General features: G+C 39.1%; 1 protein-coding gene across 1 annotated transcript in view; it reads right to left on the bottom strand.

Moving 5' to 3' along the window:
• The window catches only part of KCNH8 (potassium voltage-gated channel subfamily H member 8), a 361,687-nt gene that overhangs the window by 194,820 nt on the left and 145,982 nt on the right, over positions 1-20,885 (bottom strand). The window contains exon 3 of the mRNA XM_026496942.4: positions 10,909-11,040. Coding sequence (XP_026352727.2) covers positions 10,909-11,040 — 132 coding nt within the window. The remainder of the gene's footprint in view (positions 1-10,908; positions 11,041-20,885) is intronic.

Here is a 20,885-nt window from a genome sequence, read left to right as displayed (position 1 = left end):
AACACAATAAAGAAACAAACACACAGACCAATGAGCTCATAAGCACCATTTATAACTTCCAAAGTTTCTCCTCAATATAATCAGTCATTTTAGCAGTTTTCTAGCTAATAAATATTCATCTCACCTCCCATCTTGCATCAACATTAATATGAATGTTTGCTATGAAATGCTAATACTTAGGCAAAAAATTGGATTCTCCACGTTGAGCCTGTACGTATTTTTCTCAAGAACTGAAAGAGGTATTTTTAAAGTAGATTAAATAAAATTGAGTTACCACATAATTTCAAGAAATTGAAGCAATTAGATGAACATTTCAGTAGACATTTATCTAGTGAAACTTCGATGTTCTCTCTGAGCCAAATCAGTCCCCATGAAATGTGTCAAATAAATACATTCAAAGCCTCATGGAATTTGGGGGAAGCCTGTTATGGAGACAAGCAGGATTGCTCAGTGGGGCTCCCAGACATTCTCCTTGTCTGCAAACAAGCTAGCTGGGATGGACAGCTGATTTTTACTGATGTGAGAGGCTGAAACTAAACTCAAACCTCTGAAACTGGGGACCCAGGCCCTTCTCTTCAGAGCACCCAATGTTTCCCACCACTTCTCTGACAGGCTGGCACCTAAGCTTTTGGCACTCAACAGTCTGTTTTTCTCACACTGGCACGCCATCACCACACTAACCCATATAAAAAGAAATGCAAAAAGGGAAACCACTCCCACACCACCACCCTCTGCATCACAAACCCACAATGTCCTGCCTGTCCTAAGTCTGCCTCTCCATCAGATGCTGACTCCAGAGACACAGGAACTTGCAGATCCTTCTGTCCTATGGCTTCCAGCTTGTCCGAAGGGATTGTACCATATCATTCATGACAGTGGCATGACAGCTATAATCCCTGAATTGGGAACATTCCCTAATACCAACATCCAGGTGAATTCTGTTGGATATAGAGAATATCACTAAGAATGCATATATCCAGCCAGAGAGGGTCCATATATATGACTTCTTAAAATTCTCAGCCTGAATTTATTAATCTTCTTAATACCCATTTGTCTAGTGTCTCAATTAGTTGGTCACTCAATTGAAAAAATGTTTTAATGTTAAATTAACCTCCCAAAACGGTTAAAATCATGTCTCCGTTCTTAAAGTAATAAAACTGTAATACTTTTTATAAGAATCAGACTAACAAGATTTGTCCAAGGATAACAAGTCACAAGAAAACATTTAGTCCACGGGTATGTTTTAATGGGTTGCAAAATATTTAAAGTTTTTCTTTAAAATGGAATGACTCTGTGAAGCATACCATGTGTATTAGGCCACAGTCTCCATCATAGTCTATCAGAAGACTCATCTTATTATCCCACGATCTCTCAAGGTAACTTAGTTTATACATCCTGGCTTTCACTATTTGCCTTTAGAAGATTATTTAAAAAAAAATGAAATGATGATAGTGAAAATGTATAGAAAACCCAAAGGACTTTTTTTCTTTTAATATAGATAATATAGATGAGATAAAGATTCTTCAATCACCTTAAGCATCTGCCTGGGCTCTTCATTTCCTATTTCATCATATATTTGACAAAGAGTTGGTATAGATATCCTGGAGGCAGAAATTGTTCTCAGAAAAAGTATCAATTTTTACAATAGTTCTCCCATTAGACAACAGCTTTCTATCAGGATTTTTGCATATGTTTCTTCCATTATGCAACCAAACAAACAAACAAACAAAAAAGCAGGCAAATATTTCAGAAAGTGAAGGGAACATTATTACAATGTTCCATATTGAAAATGAAAATATTCAAAGTATACAAAAATCATCTCAGATGTAATTAATACCTGATCAAGGGCCTAATGTTTTAGAGAATATATATATATATATATATATATATCATATAAATATATGTTTTTTAAATGCCTTCAATTATCTTAAAAATATTGGACAAATTGAGAGTCCCAGAAAGTGAAAGATGAACAGAAAAATCAAAAGAACAAGAAATAGACCAAGAGCAGAGATTCTATTTGAAGTGAAAAGGCCATTCAACACCAGCAGTAAGAACACATTTTGAGAGGCAACCGACTTGGGTAAATACATGTCAAATTGCCTTTGACTTAAATCAAGCACAACAGAGCCAAACAATACATTCATCAGAATGCACACCTGAGATGTGCAGCTTTGAGAGTTATGATCTGATGATTTTGAATAAGCAAGAAGGCTATGTTGTTTTCTCTCTCTGAATAATAAAACGTGCTAAATTGGACATCATTTCTACATTCATTTATTCATCCATCCATCCCTCAAACATCTCTTGAGAACTTACTGAGTGTCAGACACTCACACTACACGTGTTGGGGATACGACCCGGAAGGAGAGACGCAGAGCCTGTTCCCAGATGAAAACTCAATTTTAATGGAGCACGGAACTATTATGACAGAAACTAGCTTTTCAGAAAGGTTGTTTCAGATCACAGTCAATGCTAGGAAGACAATGAACAAGCTGACGTAACAGAGTGGCTGGACGTGGTCCAACCTTCAGACAGGGTGGTCACAGAAGGCCTTTCTAGGAAATGTGTGTGGCACAAGTCTTCTCACATTCGGATCCTCAGGTGACTCACCCGAGGAGCTTACTGAAATGCAGATTCTGATTCAGAGGGTGCTGTAGGGCCTGAGATTCTGCATTTCTCATGAACTCCTGGGTGACGTTGACATGCCAGGTCCTCGGACCTCTTTCACATTGAATAGTAAGGAGTCTAAATAAGAAATGAGAACAGTAGGGGCGCCTGGGTGGCACAGCGGTTAAGCGTCTGCCTCCGGCTCAGGGCATGATCCCGGCGTTACAGGATCGAGCCCCACGTCAGGCTCCTCCGCTATGAGCCTGCTTCTTCCTCTCCCACTCCCCCTGCTTGTGTTCCCTCTCTCGCTGGCTGTCTCTATCTCTGTCAAATAAATAAATAAAATCTTTAAAAAAATAAATAAATAAAAGAAATGAGAACAGTAAAAAGAACTGGGGCAGGAGCTTTCTGTTTTGATGACAATCACATGTAGGGGTTTGGGGAAGGAACTGCACCAAGCCCAGCCTCCCGTCCACCTCATTTCCAAATTTCTATCATTTGTTTCATAGGAGGCCCAGCGCATGGTGGAAAGATACCTGCTCTGAGACCAGGCAGTCCTGGGCTTCAATTCTGTCTCCACATTCTCACAGCACTGAGGTTTTGGACAGTTCACTTACTTTCCCTTTTTTTTTTAAGTTTCAATCTTCTCCATTCTAGTAGAATCCTTGGATAATCTGTCTGGCTTATAGAAAATCATCAGTAAATGATAGACACTCTAGATTGGCTGATCCGACCTCACTTCCAAGCCTTTTTTTTTCTTTTTTTTTTCTTCCTTTTTCTTTTTCTATTTCTACTCTAAAGGTGTGAAAACTTTAAAAATAGACTGGAAAACTTTGATTTTTCAGCCTTTCTTCCAGCTAGAGATGGCCATGTGAAAGAGTTATAGTCAATGACATCTTGATGGAAATCCCCGAACACTCCTTCCTGCCCACAAAGGCAAAGCCTCAAAAGGAGAAGCCTTTGCTCTCTGCCTTTCACTATCCTTTCTGCCTCAACAGAAATGAGTTCTAAAGGCGCAACAGGCATCTTACAACCACGAGGTGACAAGAATGAGAATGAGGTGCGGGCTGGCTCAGTCGGAAGAGCATGCAACTCTTGATCTCAGGGTCGTGAGTTCAAGCCCCATGCTGGGTGTAAAGGTTACTTAAATAAATAAAACTTAAGAATGAAAAGAACGAGAATGACAAGCAGCACCTGAAGACAGCAGAGCAGAAAGGCAAAAAAGAGCCTACCACTATTGCTGTCACCATTCCAAACATGGGCTGCTCAGCTCCAGACCCCTCTCAATATGAGAAAATAAAGCCCTTACTGGTTAAGCTTACGTTGTTAGGTTTTCAGGGTCTTGCGGCTAACTGCAATTGATACCTAACTGTGTAGTGCAGCTACTCATTATTATCATTTCTTCTGAAGCCACTTAGTAAGAGGAAAAGGCAGGCGCAATGTAAAACTTGTGTCAGTGTACGTAACACCTGCTGCTATCCACCAAAAGTGAGGCTGCCAAGAAAGCCATTGCATTTGAATATGGTTTGTATTACTGCCGAAGAGAATGCGAGGAGCTTCACATATCAACCCCTAAATTCTCCAGACAAATCTGAAGTGCCCACTTTTTAGAAATTATAATTAAAAGTCTCCAGGTCAGGGGTGCCTGGGTGGCTCAGTGGTTAAGCGTCTGCCTTCGGCTCAGGTCATGATTCCAGGGTCCTGGGATCGAGCCCCACATCAGGCTCCTCTGCTGGGAGCCTGCTTCTTCCTCTCCCACTCCCCCTGCTTGTGTTCCCTCTCTCGCTGTGTCTCTCTCTGTCAAATAAATAAATAAAATCTTTATTAAAAAAAATAATAAGTCTCCAGGTCTGGGATAACTGATGATGTTGTTGCTCCGTAATGCATAGCCTAGTGTCAACCATCATTTCAAACCAAATCTGGGAAATAACAAAAATAATTTGCCTCGGACCCTGTGCCTGGAACAATAAGGCACATATGATATACTCAACCGGTTTGAATGGAAAAACCAGATTAGTATAATGAATGAACTCCTGTGAAATGAAGTTGGGAAAACTGAGACACATGCAACAGAGGAAAGCAACTTTTAAAAGAAACTGAACACTGTCACGTAGGTGAAGTTCCTTTAATAAAATTAATTAATCAGCAAGTGTGTCCTCGTGTCTATTATATGCAAGGCATTTAGGAAATTCAGAGACTATGAAGCAGTATGCCAAGTTTAAGGCCCTTCACAGCGTGAGAAAGGCAAGCCAGATGAATGCAACCAGCAGCAAGCACAGAGCCGGCTAAGGGAAGGATCCCCACTGTGAGCTCAGGTGGTTCAGCTAAACCGGTAACATAGAAAAGAGGTAGGATTCTCTTGGTGACTGGGAGTGACAAAGATGATTCAAGTAAGGAAAAATCTGAGAAGTGGATGTGGAGAAAAGAGAGGATGAATTATATTAGTTGAGCATGAACAAATCAGCTTGGTTTGTCCAGGGACTTCAAGAAGGTCAACGTGAATGTTTGTTAGAAAGTGGGTTGCGGGGGTAAACTGAATGTAAAACCTGCTTTCATGAAAGCACATCGGTTTAGAGTAAAAAGAGGAGGCGCTGCTCCCTTGCTTTCTCATCACACAGCCTTTCCTCTGTGCACACACACCCGTCACGTCTCCCTGTGTCCAATCTCTTCTTATGAGGACAGCGGTTGGACGGGATTAGGGCCCACCATCACGGCTTCATTTCACCTTAATTACCTCTTTAAAGGTCGTAACTCCAAAATGCAGTCAGTCACATGCTGAGGTGATGAGTTTAAGGCTTCAACATGTGATTTGGGGAGCACACAATTCAGGCCATAATTGTCCCCAAGCCAGAAACCTGGAGTCAGTTTTCTTAGGCCTTCATCTCCTTCTGCCAAGTCCTACTTAGTCTGTGAATTCTAGCTCCACACCATGTAAACCCCTTAGAAAGACATAATAAAATGTTAACTAACTGGAATTTAAATAAAAACTTGAAAAAAAAAGAACGACATAATGAAATATTTAAGACTTAAGCTTTGCCTACCTATGTAGAGGTAAACTTCAACTCCCTGACTTTTATAATCTGCTTCCAAAAGCCAGTCAACTATTTGCTAGTCCAGCTCCAGAAATTAATGTTCAGTGTATCAAACTTCACTCATCTTTCAAGATTTGCTTCAATAGTATGTTCCCTATGAAGTTCTTAACTCTGTTCCAACTCTTGCTGGCCCCACCCTAACCTTTTCCTTTTTCTAGAAAGAATTTACCATTTCTTCCACTCTACTATAACTGAATATACTATATCACAACTACTGGATTTGTGCCCTTCATAAGATCACAAGCTCTTGGGAGAGAAAAAATAATCCCAATAAAAGAATGTACACTCGAGTTTGATTATATGACTGTAAATCTTAGTTCTTTTAAGATTTTTTTTTTTACTCTGTCAACTTTATCAAATTACTTAAATTCATTGCTAAATGGGAATAAGAATAATGTCTACTTCATATGGTTATAATAAGAAATAAATGAAGTTTCTGTTAATACGAAGTAGAGACTGAATAACAACTAGCTATTAAAATAAAACAGAGAATATACCAATGACCACAACTATCTCTCACTAAGCATATTCCATATCCTCTGTCTTCTGTGATTTGCATATATTATTTCTTATAAACCCTGATAAAAGTGATTCATATATTGGGATTCACAAAAGGGCCAGTGGCCTGACGTCGAGACCTATGCCAGCCTGCACTTACAGGAAACACCTGTCAAGGAATCCAAACACACACCAAGCACAATCCTCCCAATCAGCTTTAGCTAGCTTATTACCCAAAAACATAGGAGCCTCATAAGGCAATCCCCTACCTCCTAGCCAATCATGCCCTGTTTCCATGTTGCCCCTTCTAACTCCCGAAAAACTCATTCTTGTCCAAAATCCCTCAGGAAGAGTGACCCACTGCTTGTGAGGCACTGTACACTCCCAAACCATGGAGTGTTTTCCCTTGAATAAAGGGCATCATGCCCGTTACAGAATTGTATATTTTTTTGTCATTTGACAATCTGAAACAAATGCAGACAGTTAGTACAATTACTCCATTTTATAGATGAGAAAACTCAGTCCCTGAGAGGATAAGCAGCTCGTCTAAGATCTAACACCCAACACGTGGTAGAACCACGATTTGAGCTCAAGTATAGATGATCCGAAGCGGACTGTCTCCATTCTGACATCCCCAAACAATAGCTCAGATCTGAAGGCAGAGGGGGTGCTTGATAAGTATTTGTTGAATTACTTAATCCACTATTAATCCACTTTGAAGATTGTTAAAATATTTCTTACTGATGGTGAAAGAGGGGAACTGTAAATGCACTCAGTAATGCTAGACATAGACATAGAAGTTAGTGGTTTACACACCATTTTTAGAATGGAAGTAAAATATGTATCCAAAAAAAGGAGGGTATTAGGTGGTAAAAATCACCAGATTTCTACTGAAGTTCCCCATACCTTCCCTCCCTTTCCTTCTCTTCTACCTCTCCCCACCCCACACACACCCCAGATCACCTAGCTGAGAGCTACTGAGTGCACAAACAGTACTTTGCATTTTATGCTAATCTCCCATCAGTGTTGTTCCTTGTATCCCATACCTTGCTAGCCTTTTCTATAAAATGTTTTTCCGCATTTCAAAAAAACCCCCAAACAATATAGATATTAATGATTAAAGTATTTTTTAAAAATAGAAATGCACAGTTGATACCTCTTAAAGACCATCGTCTGAGCCTAGGTAGGAAATAAATTTGATTAACACAAATCTTATTTTCACAACCCAGTGAACTTCAGTGATACATTTGTAGGAGATGTGATATTGGGTCAAGTCAGGCTACATGCTCACTTAGAGTTTTCTAGTGCTATGATACAATATTGCTCCAGTTACACAGTGACATTTTAATGATTTTCAAACACTTCTCCTGAAGTTCTAAAAATACCATACGCTACGATCTGCCTTTCTTGCAAGACGTGCCATCAACTGGTGAATTTTAATGTATTTTCCTCTATTAAGTGCAAGTAAAAAAATATATATATGTATTTTTAAATCATTTAATAACCATTGGCTTACAATAGTTAGTTTGCCTCCATAAAAATACTACATGCTTTTGTGGGACATTTATAATAAGGTAGTAACAGAAAAATACATTCTTAAGTGTTCAGTACATATTAGAAATAATACCTAATCTCATAAAAAGTAATAATCATTTGAGGAAAAAGTCGTAAAGCTATAAAAAATTTAGGGACTGCTATCAATATTTCAAAATTCCTAAATCATATTTTGCATTATATAATTAATGTTAAAAATGTTTTGTTGATATTTTTGCTTTAAACTTTGCAAGAGATAGAACATGATTGTACATGTTCCCTGAACAAATAAATTGGACTATTACTGAGCATAGTTGAACATATTTACTTAAATATAAATATAAAACTCATTTTTAAGATCGAACTTTGAGTAAAATTGTTATTCGTTCTGGAGTATTCAAATTCATGCCCCCCGCCCCAAATGGCAGGTACAGTCTTTCGTGTGCAAGCAGGTCTGCTGGTGTAACACACTTGGCCTCTCTCTGTTCCTTTACACACTTCTTTCCTGGGAGAAGAGGCGGAACTTAATTGGATTGAGTTTGGAACGCCATATTGGTATATATAGAGCAGCCCCTTTCTCTTCAAGGCTCAGCTGCCTTTGGGGAACGCCTGATCTGCTCTGGTACCGGAGCTCAAAATTATAACTTGGGGAGCTCTGCCTTGCCTCATTATAGCTCTGTTTGTGACTGCGGGGTAACTTTGCCTAACTGCAGAGTTCACAAAGGGGAAGCTCACTTGCTGTAGAGGAATGTCAGAGCCTCTGTTTGTCAGTTTTATCAGAAAGGTGATAAGCTGATCTCCCATCTGCTTTATTCTTATTTTCTTATGAGTTGGTCCAGCACTTGGGTGGAGAAAAAGAGTGTTTTAATTGAGCTCTTTCAAACCCCAGATGAGTAAGTGTATTTTGCTCCTTTTATCAATGTTCAGTTTTCTAAAACAGGGATTTCTCCCTATCTGCAGACGTAATAGGCCCAAGACAAAGGTGATGAGCTAAATTTTATAAAACCATTACACATAATTCTCATTTTCAAAGCAAGTCGATTAAATTGCTCCCTTTGAAGCAAAAAAAAACAAAAACAAAAGTAGTCATATATTTTTTAGTTTTATATTTCTATCTATCTACACGTAAATGTGAGTGTACATAATATACACATACACATTTAATATATGAATGATGATTTTATTCAAATAATCCTTACTGTGGCATAATAAAAATATATATATTTGGTCTTTATCTCCCGTTCCTGGCAAACAAGTCTATAACTCTTGGAATCTCTGTGATGATGAGTAGTGACTTTTATATACTAATGAATGATTGGTGGCTGGGGGTCCCTAGATAGCTTCAGTGGTGAAACACCCAGGCAAGACCAGAGAGTTGGAACTTCACCCCACCCCTAACCTTCTGGGAGAGGAAAGGGGCTGGAGACTGAGTTAATCACCAATGGCCAATGATGTAATCAATCATGCCTACATAATGAAATCTCCATAAAAACTCTTCAACAGCAGGCTTTGGAGAGCCTCTGAGTTGGTAAACACACTGAGGGCCTGGGAGTTTGGCAACCCACAGAGAGTGTGGCTCCACATTCCTCCTCCCCATGCCTTGCCCCATGCATCTTTTCCATTGTGCTGTTCCTGAGTTCCTTTGTAATAATATAAGTAAAGTGTTTCCCTGAGTGCTGTGAGCCATTCTAACAAATTCTCAAATCTGAAAAGGAGGATGTGGGGGAGGCCCTAACTTTATAGCCAAGTCAGACAGAAGTGTTCAGTTACCCTGGGCACCCAGTATTTGTGCCTGGCATCAGAAGCGAGGGCAGCCTTGTGGGAATGAGTCCATAAACATATGGAGTCTGACACTAACTCTGAGTAGTGTCAGAGCTGAATTAAATGATAGGACCCCAGCTGGTGTCCAGAAAGTTAGTATGGAGAAAACCCACACATGTGTCACAAGTGCTGTGACCAAATACAGTTCACACTTACCTTCTGTATTCCTATAATACAAAAAAAAAAAAAAAAAACCCAAAAAACAAAAAAAAACAAAAACAAAAACAAGAAAAAGAAAAACAAAACAAACAAGCAAAAAACTATGCACCCAGACTCCCACATTTTCTATTCTCTCACTGGACAGGTATTACACTTACTCTAATATCCAAGTAACTTTCATTGTAAGACTGTTCTTTCCTTATGTATGTAGAATATGCCTCACTGTATAGTCATGCAAACACACAGGAAAAGAGTCGTGTATTTGCAAACATTTTAAATGACGGAAGTGGGGGTGGGGGCACCACACCATGACAGTTCTCCTTTCGGCCTGTATTTCAAGAGATATTATATATTTAAAACACTCCCATACATGTTTTAAAAGAGCTGGAGTAAAAGAGTTCATTCTTAAAAAGACATAATTGTTGAAAGGTCCGATAACTCATAAAGAATTTGCTACATAGGACATCCCTGCAATGACGATTGCTTTTTCTCTGGTCACCAAAGTATCTTATCCTACTCCTGTTTAAATGAAACGGTATCAACATTTTTTCAGTGTCAATTTTTGTCAGTTTGCATGAATTGCAAGGTATTTCTTCGTAAGTATAAACAGAAGGTAAAAGGAAAGCAACATAGAGTCTTAGAATGCTTTAAAGATCTTCGAAAAGCTTATCTGTGCCTTAAAACAAATTATTATGCTGTTATATATGATCAGATACAGATACATGTTTGTGTGTGACAGTCCACTCTAGCAACCACTAAACTTGATCCTTAATTTTGCACGTGAAATTTTCACCTCTAAGTTTTGAGCTACGGCACTTCAGATGAAACAGAGATATACTTTTAATCACATCATTTTAAGTTCACTTACTGCTATCGATTCATCTTTTTCCCTAATAAAACAAGGTGGTGTGACTCTTCCCATTCTGGTAAACTATGTCCCTTCCTCATCCTATTTGCATAGGAATATGAACTTCTGGTTCCCGTCAAATGAGTTTTTATTACCAAGACGAGAATGTAAATTCGTGTAATGTCTCTGTGATTTTGGAAGAGGCACCAAATACTGACTGCGAACAGTCATGAATATTTATCAGTTGCTGTTATTAAAAAGACAGGGTTTTTTTCCTCCCAGAGTTTTTGAGTAAACAATTTCAAAATGTGACTCCATCTGTCAATGTTTTCTGAAAACAGTACCAACCTTCTTTTTTATCTTCTGGAGTAATCTTCACTTTTGTATCTGTTATATCTTTGAATGAGGCCAGAAAAAGTACCACATCTCCTTTCTCATTCTTTATAGGAACAATATCCAATAGGCACCAAAATGGAGACCCTGCAACAGTAATAAAAATACAAATCAACCACTGCCTCATGTTTTTTCTATGAAAATCTCCATCATTAGTGGGGCAGTTAAGAAAGTCCTTACTGTTTTCTTCTATCCCACACCTCCCCTCCAAAATCTTAAAAATGTCAGTTTTCAGATTCCATAAATGTCTAGCCCATATGCACATCTCTTCATTCCCAAATGAAATGCTTTCTTTGAAAATAAGCCTGTATTTTAAACAAAACCACTTGTCTGTGCTGAGATATTTCTGCTTATGTAATTCAAACTGTATTTCTTTTTTGAACTTGTTGATGTTGAAGCATTCCACTTTATGAAACATGGCCCCTTCCCACCCCCAGCACACACGGGTTGCTAAATAAAGACCTTTGTTTGGTACGAGTTTGCTGGAGGTTTAGTTAGTAAATTTAAAAATCAACGATTGCCCACCAGAATGGTTAAAGCACAAAAGATGGAAAATACCAAGTTTTGGGGAAAACGCATAGTCCCTTGAACTCTCCAACATTGCTGGTTGGTTGCAAATTAGTACATATATACTTTAAAAACTGTACAAGAGTATTAAGATATATTCCCACAATACAACATGAGGAGCACTGTCAATGAGCATTATGCAATAATTGATAATAAGATGGATGAATATCACTAACATAATATTGAGCAAAAGTAGCCAGTCACAAATGAGTAGAATGCATTCACATTAAGTCCGAAACAGGTAAAACTCACCTACAGTGTTAAAAGTCAGGTTGGCGGTTTGGGAGATTGTGATTTGAGGGGGATACGGGTTGGGGAGTTCTGGGATCCTGGTCAAGTTTTGCTTTCTGACCTTTATGTTAATTGCATAGGAGTATTCAATGTTTGAAAACCCATCAAGCTCTACACTTATGCATGTCTATTTTTCTGTCTATATGTTTTACTTCACGAACATTTTTTTTAAAGATTTTATTTATTTATTTGTCAGAGAGACAGAGAGAGAGCACAAGCAGGGGGAGCGGCAGGCAGAGGGAGAATCAGGCTCCGAGCTGAGCAAGGAGCCCGGTGTGGGATTCAATCCCAGGACCCTGGGATCATGACCTGAGCTGAACACAGACGCTTAACTAACTGAGCCACACAGGCGTCCCTTAAGAGCATATTTTAAAAAGTAATAATCAAATTCAATTCTATGTTTTGAGCAAAAGAACCCTGAGAAATACCATTAGTAGCTTTAGGTTCAAACCTAAGGCTCATATTTTGAAATGTATATGTATATATATATAATAATAATATAATTTTTAAGAATATATTAAAATTCTTATACTAGATTCCGTACTAAAAAGCATTCCTGGGCAAAAACAATTGAAAATGGCAAAAAAGTTATTGCTTAAAAACAAAACTATTAATCTATTCACATATATTTTTCTTTTGATGGGGGAAAAACCCTATACTGTGAATTTCCACCTTATTTGGGAGTTGATTTCAAAGTTGGGTATAAGACAAAACTAACAGACAGTCAGAAATACCCTTGACATTTTGTTTTGTATATACCGTATTAGATCTCACAATTTCCAAAGCAGCTGATGTATCCACCCAACCTTGGAATCTATCGGATTTTTTTCCTTACTTAAGCACCAGATGAAGGAGTTGATATAGGGGCCAACTGACATAAAAATCACATTTTATTTTAGCTGCTATTGTACATTTTGAAAAGTGTGGTTGAATACACATGCAATAAATGTGTGTACAATGTGCTTCCACTATATAAAGTATGCATGGAATGTGTACCTGTTCAGCCACATCTTCCTAATAGCTTCAGCATCTTGAATTCCTCCGTGTTCTCTTGACTCAGATCTATGGTTTCCTTTCATTGATCTTCCCAAATATCCAGGCCACATCAATCCCATTTCAATATCCCATCACCAGGCTCCAGGAGATCTGGGAGCCAACCATAGCTCCAACATTAACTAGCCCGGGACTATGGGGGAGTCAATTAACTTCTCCTCTCCAATTAACTTGGTTCCTTCGATTGTAATATTCTCATATCCATCAGTCCAGTGGTAGACAGAGCAACTCAAAAACCATGAGACAATAAATCAACTCTATTGTCTATGACTAATGGGGAAACCTTATAAATGAGCCACATCCCTGGCCAAACACTACTATCCCTATCATCCCCGAATGGCTCTTGATTCTAATTTTTTCTATGGCCACCATGTCAAGGCGGGAAGTGTTTTCACTAATGCTGTAGCTATGGTAGGGACAAAAAGACCCATGGGGCAAGCTATCAATCAGCCCCTAGACATAGTAATAGTGGGGACATGGAAAACAGTATGAATCCGATATTTAAGATCACATTTTGAACCTTCTCTCTGTCAATTATCTTGTAAAAACATCACCCAAATCAGAACAGAGGCTATTAATTTTCCTGAAAATCTATTTTATCCAGTGCATATAAAAATTATGTTTACACTATACAGTAGTCTGTTAAGTGTGCAATAGTATTGTGTCTAAAAATACAATGTACGTGCCTTAATTAAAAACACGTTATTTCTTTTTCTTTTTTTTTTTTAAAGATTTTATTTATTTATTCGACAGAGATAGAGACAGCCAGCGAGAGAAGGAACACAGCAGGGGGAGTGGGAGAGGAAGAAGCAGGCTCCTAGCGGAGGAGCCTGATTTGGGGCTCGATCCCAGAACGCTGGGATCACGCCCTGAGCCGAAGGCAGACGCTTAACCGCTGTGCCACCCAGGCGCCCCAAAAACACGTTATTTCTTTAAAAAATTGTTAACCATCATCTGAGGTCTCAGTGAGTTGTAACCTTTTTTTGCTATTGGAAGGTCTTGCCTCAATGTTGATGGCTGCGGAGTGATCGAAGGAGGGTGGTCGCTGAAAGCTGGGGTGGCAGTGGCAATTTCTTAAAATAAGACAACAATAAGATTTGCCACATCAATTGACTCTTTCTTTCACAAGTGATTTCTCTGTAGCATGTGGTGCTGTTTGATAGCATTTTACCAGTAGTAGAGCTTCTTCCAAAATTGGAGTCAATCCTCTCAAACCCTCCTGCTGTTTTATCAACTAAGTTTATGTAATATTCTAAGTCCTTTGTTGCTATTTCAACAATCTTCAAAGCATCTTCACCAGGAGAAGTTTCCATCTCAAGAACCACTTTCTTTGCTCATCCATAAGAATCAAGTCTTTATCCATTAAAGTTTTATCATGAGACGGCAGCAATTCAGTCCCATCTTTAGGCTCGACTTCTAATTCTAGTTCTGTGCTGTTTCCACCACAACTGCAGTGACTTCCCTCACTGAAGTCTTGAACCCTTCAAAGTCCTCCATGAGGGTTGGAATCAACTTCTTCCAAACTCCTGTTAATGTTGATATTTTGACCTCTTCCCATACCCCCTTCCCTTTTAATGGCATCTAGAATGGTGAATTCTTTCCAGGTTTTCAATTTACTTTTCCCAGATGCATCAGAGGAATTACTATCTATGGCAGCTACAACCTTACAAAATGTGTTTCTTTCTTTCTTTTTTTGTTTTTTTAAGATTTACTTATCTACTTGAGAGAGAGAGTGTGTGCAGAGCTTCCTTGCATTCACAACTTGGCTGTTTGGCACAAGAGGGCTAGTTTTTGGCCTATTTTGACTTTCAACATCCTTCCTCACTAAGCATGTGAGAGACATGCAACTCTTCCTTTCATGTGAATATGTAAGAGGCCACTGTAGGGTTGTTAATTGACCTAATTGCAATATTGTTGTGTCTCAGGGAACAGAGCGGCCCAAGGAATGAGAAAGAGACAGGGAATGGCCAGCTGGTGGAGGAGTCAGAACACATACCTGTATTGATTTGAGTTTGCCATCTTATATGCGCAGTGTTGGTGGTGCCCCAAAACAATTACAATACGAATATCAAAGGTCACTGATCACGGGTCACCATAACAAATAAAATAATAGTGAAAAAGTCTTAAAATATTGCGAGAATTGCCAAAATGTGACACACAGACACAAAGTGAGCAAATGTTAGAAAAATGGCACAATAGAGTTGTTTTATGCAGGGTTGCTACAAACCTTCTATGTGTAAAAAACACAATTATCTACGAAGCACAATAAAGTAAAGCACAATAAAAGGAGGTATGCCTGTGTGAGGGAAACAGTACAAATGAGACACAGGCTTATTTCTTTCCTCCTTCCCTTCCCTTCTTCCTCTCTTCTTTCAACTGCTCTTCAGATTTATCCACAACTGCCTTACAAATACGGCTTTGGCCGCCTCTAAAATTGGAAAGCAAGGCATATGCCACTTGCTTCTTCCAGAAAAAGAGGATAGATGCCAAAACTTACCAAGCAGGCAGGCAAGACCCTTCACACTAATGTGCTCACTCATCCATCCCTTCCCTGCTTTCCTTTCCTTTTCAGGCCCTCTGTGGGCCCTCTGCCCTGGCTCTCTGACAAAAATCTCTATCGTTGCATGACTTTAATCATTCAAAGCTATTTCCCAAGGTTGGCCTCTTCCTCTCTTGTCCACAGGCAAAATAATGATCATGCAACATTTTCCAGTCAACAGTAATTCAAGCCTGGTGCAATAAATCTCTTGTAAGGTTAAGGTGGGAGGCAGCACGTCCCTCACTCTCAAATCCAGGGATGAAGGATTCTTAAAACAGGTTAGAGGGCAGAAATCCTGTGTCAATTTTAAGTTCTTCTGTGTATAGCAGCAGTAATTACCATGTGGGTTGGTAAGTGCTAAAACAGATGAGGCTCTGCCAGGATTTAAGTTAATAACACCTTTGACTTCCATGGATAAATACAATTCATGGGGAGAAAACAGGGTTTATACCCTATATGGTAAAATGTATTTTTGGAATTGCATAAATAATTACACAGAGCTTAAATCCAGTGGAATGTCCCATGTCTCCACTTTGGTACTTCCTGTTCCTTCATTGGGAAGCAAGGGTACTGGAGAATTTGACTTGCTACTATTTACATTTGTAAGAAGACTTATATGCTTTCTACCCACTCCCAAAAGGTTATGTTTGGCAATAAGCAAAAACCAATGATAAGGTTTCCAGTATGAGTTCAAGGTTTAATAACTTAATATAAGGAGGTCAGGTTTAAAAGTAAATTGAATTGTGAACTCTTCCTTTCTCTTTAATGACTCTTCTGTCGTGATGAGATTCAAGTTCCATTTCCCAGTGTAACTCAGGAACAGAAAGGGGGATACGGACACTTTGCATATCCTCACGTTTCTTCCATCAAGCAGGATTTTGACTAGATTTTTTATGATAAATCTGTGTAACATTTAGTCTTTGAAATTATTACTAAAGTAATATAATATCCTAAGTGTTAACAGCATCAATCTTATGCTACCTAGACATTTTCAGGTGCTCCTCATATTTCACACTAAATCTGATGAGTCTTGTTCCCAACAACCATTGTCTCAGTGCTACTTATCAATGATGTGGTGACAAGTTTGACAATTTTTAGAAATTAGTCCAGGGGGTATATATTGAAGCAGGGGTGGGAAAGGGACTACAGATGAGTACACAAGGCTACCCCTGATGGTAACGGATGACGGGACCCTCGTATCTGTAGCAGGAGTGCAGCAGTAATGGGAGTACCAAGGGAATCTATCATTGAACCCTTAGCTACCCTTCCTCTTTACCACATTTTCTACTACTGCCTTCTTCTGGTCTTAATCATCTCTCGCCCACTCTTCAAAAGTGTTCTTCTTGCTTTTAGGTTTCCTCCCGTGCTGCTTCCAATAAGCTGTGAAAATATAGGGTATTGAATAAAAATACTCAATGGCTTTTCACTGCCTGCTTAAAGTATTAGAATAACATTCCAGATTCTTTACTAATACGGAAGGTCTGTTTTTAAGGGACTAGGAAAAAACAAAAAACAAAAAACAAAACAGGAACGGGATGGGTAGTGTGAAGAGGTGACCTAAAGGAAAGGTGATATTTAAAAGGATGAGGAAGTCCCTTGAGGTACCCAGAACTGTGTGGGGGCAAGCCCTAGAGCAGTCTCACCTGCTCTTCTTGGCATTTGTATACTAAGGGATGAAGGCAAAGATTCTTTGGTGAAATATCAGGTAAAGACTGTCCCTTATCTGCAGGGAACCCTTCCAAGGGCCATCTGTCTACAGTGCAGCCTCTGTGTGTTTCAGGCCTTTGCTCCATCCCCATTGGATTTGCTCTGAGTGAACGCCCTTCCTCCTCATGCCCCAGGATCTCAATGACCCAAAGTAAAGGGCACTAGGACCCTGACACCTGTGTAATGGCAGAGGGTAGAATGGAGTTGGCGGGAGATGAAGAAAACCAGCTGGAGACCCCCCTGAGCTGGGCAGTGGCTAAAGATACCTTTCATTTCAATATTTAATGAAGAAGGAGGATCTCATAAAAACCATGTGTTTTAAATTTGTTTCTGTGTAGGAAAAAAAAGACAGGCAGAATACACGCAAAATATTAATAGTGCTGGCTTGTGGAATTAGAGTTTCTTTTTTTTTCCTTTCTTCTCAGGATCCTTATTTTCAGTTTTCCTAGAATAAGCATGAAGGAATATATAGTGGGATTCTGGCAACTCTAGAGATTCGAGATAAGAAATGACAAGAAGTTCAAGATAGGGCAATAAGAGTGGTGAGGTCGTATTTCTGGGGAGATCACTTTTTACATATTCCAATGATTTAAGTTTTAGCAGATATCCCAAAGATAGAGAGAAAGAGAGAGAGAGAAAGAGGGAAGAAGGAAGGAAGGATGGATATATATCAAATCAGGCAATGCTTAACTGATTTGAACGCGCCAAGTTTTTTTTCCCTTTCCATTTTGTTCTAAGTTCCTTTTCTCCTTAAATAAAAACCTTATTCTTCTCTAATCTCTAATTATTAGGAAAAAGAGGAGCTTGGGAACTTGAGATTTTCCCCAAGATGTGCTTTTGTCTGTAGTTGCACCATCCTTGTTCAACAAATCATTGATTGTATTACTGACCAGCGGAGCTATTACTTGCTTTAAGAAAAGGAAACTGCTTTTGATGGTAAACAGAGATAATTGCTACCTAAAATTGAAAGCATTTTCCACATATGGTTAAACACAAATCCAGCTGGGAGAGGTTTAGAGGAGGATCCAGGACAATTGGGTGCAGTCCAATGAGAAATAGAGGTAAAGGGGTCCTGATGATACAAACAATATAATGCACCCAGCAAGAACCTAGTGACAGCTATCACTTAAGTTTCCGTTATGTGCTGGACACTATGCCACATGCTTTACATGTCTTATATCTAAGCTTCTCATTGATCAACCTGACCAATATTTTACCAAATGGAACCACATTTTACAAATGGGGAAATTGAGATATGCAGTATTTTCTTCAGGGTCACATAGCTATTAAGTGCCACAGAGCAGAATTTAAATACAAGTCTGAGTTTGATTTTCTAATTTTGCTTTACTACAATATTCTGGGAATGATCTTGTTCTACAAACAATGTTTTAGGAATTGAGTTTCACTATCACTTAATTTTTTTCCCCATGCTATAGGACATAATGATACATATGCTTTATTAAATGCCATAGTGTAAGAGAAAAAAATGAAATAAAGCCTTAGGATAATCAACAAATTTCTCTCAGTCAAGAATAAGAGTAGAACCTCTCTCTTTTTTTCTTTTTTTTAAAGATTTTATTTTTTTCAGTAATCTCTACACCCATCATAGGGCTTGAACTTTACACCCATCATAGGGCTTGAACTTACAACCTGGAGATCTCAAGAATCACATGTTCCACCTATAAGCCAGCCAGGCCCCCAGAACATCTCTTGGAAACAAGATGCAGCTACTTTAGTGCCAGGTTGGAATACATCCATCATTAAGATACACATGGCTCTTTAAGCTGCTTCAGTATCCAATGAGACCCTGGGATCTGAAAACCCCCACTGGTGCTGCTTTCAGTCCCCATGTTGAGATAAAGAGCATGTACTCATAAAAGCTTCCTGATTACAGTTTTAAAGGGTAGTAACCTAAGTCATTAATATATGTAGCACCATATTCTGACCTCATTCACAAAGCATTTGCCTGATACATCCTCCCAATATGTTTTTGGTTCTTGTTTCTTAGGAAGCTTTACAAATGGTAATCTCTGTACCATGGCAGCTCTAGGCGGGACACAGGGTGACCTCCCCTGGATTCATCTCTTCTAAGACTGGAAAAAACAAAGAGCACTGAGCCCCAATCAACTCTGAGCCATGGCTCTCCATTTCAATGATCCTCTGGGGGAAAGAAGGCCAAATGTGATGGACAACTGTTAGTGAGCAGAAAAATGTCTGATCCAATGGGCCTGGCTTCATGATTGCTACTTGTAAGCCGCTTCCTTCTGAGAACAAGACACTGAAGCAAACCTGCTCCCTTGATACTTGACTTTAAGAAAAGCAATTTATGATTTCTTCAAACTTGCTGTTGTTCAGTGAAAAAGAACTGTCCTTAAATGAAAATTCAAGGATCGGGTTAACTCTAATTATACAAGGCTTTCGTTAGAGGACTCTATGGTTTTTGCAGGGCAATGGGAATAATTATTGGTGCCAATAATAATCATAATGCCCACAAGAATCCAGCATGGGTAAAGGGGTCTGGGACTCTGGGATTACTTAATTTAGGACCCAAAAGAAAATATTTGGAGATTACGTTGCAAGCGATTGGAAATAAAGTTGGTCATTCACACAACAAATATTTATTGAGTGCCCTCTATGGCTGGGAACTGTTTTATGTGTTTGGATACATCAGTAAACAAAACAGAATAGATTTCTGTCCTATGCCCCAAGAGAACTTATATTCTAATTTGGAGAGAAAAACAATAAACTATAAATAGTTGTATAGTTTATTAGAAGGTTTTTAAATGCTGTAAGAACAACAACTACAACAAAAGGGGGATTAAAGAATGTGGGAAAGGGGGAATAACATTCTAAGAGAATTATTCATGGAAGTGCTACTTAATATTGCTTTTGAATATTAATGACTATATGTGTGCCATTGCAGGTCCTCTTAGAAGCCAATGACCATAAGGCAGGTCTCTGGTCAAGCAAAGGAGAGAGGGAAGGAAGAAAAACTGGACAGCAGTGTCTCAGACTGCAGTGCAGTTGTAATGAAAGCTCACGAAGCTCATGAGGGAGTCACCCAGCCAAGACGACCATCAGGGCAGTTCCGTACCTCCCAGGCACAGAACTGTTTAGCACCTCTGCTTCACTCAGTCATTGGCAGGAAGCTGCCCTTAGAAAGCTTGGCCTCTGTGCCAACACAGTGAAACGGTTGGGGCCGTTAGCCAATTATTATCCTGTAATCAGAGATACAAGATGCACGTTCTCATGGTTGCCACGGTTAGCAGAGCAGATTACCTCACATTTTTGGCAGAATAGCATCCATGCCCTTCCTCTTGTCACTGAACCTCCCTATTCCACCAGAAACCAAAACCCCTCTGCAGGTAGCCCTGGTAGAACCATCAGACTCAGTGCTCTGACAAGCCCTCACTGGAAGGATGGGCAAATAGCCCACGTGGGGCCCATCAGTCTTTCTTTTCCAGTAATTCTGATCTTAAACAGAGGGATCCAAGATCAAAAATGGAGGAAATGGATTCATTTAACAATAAAGACCAGAAAAATCCTTCCGGTTATTCCTGCTACCTAGACCTTACAGAAAACTACTGCCTCCTGTCTTTTTCAAGAGCTGGTTGCTCATTACTTTCTTTGGCTCTATAAGTTACAACATATGTTTTTAATAAACTAGTATTTTTGCTTAAGATAACCAGAATCAATTTGTGTTGCTTATGAGGAACTCTAATTGAAAAAATGATATGTTTAGAAAAGCCGAGTCAAGATATAATGGAAAGAATAC

Source organism: Ursus arctos, unplaced genomic scaffold (genome assembly GCF_023065955.2).
Source record: "Ursus arctos isolate Adak ecotype North America unplaced genomic scaffold, UrsArc2.0 scaffold_20, whole genome shotgun sequence".
Taxonomy (NCBI): Eukaryota; Metazoa; Chordata; class Mammalia; order Carnivora; family Ursidae; genus Ursus; species Ursus arctos.
The sequence above is the reverse complement of the archived record's forward strand: the minus strand, read 5'-3'. Positions and strand labels throughout refer to the sequence as shown.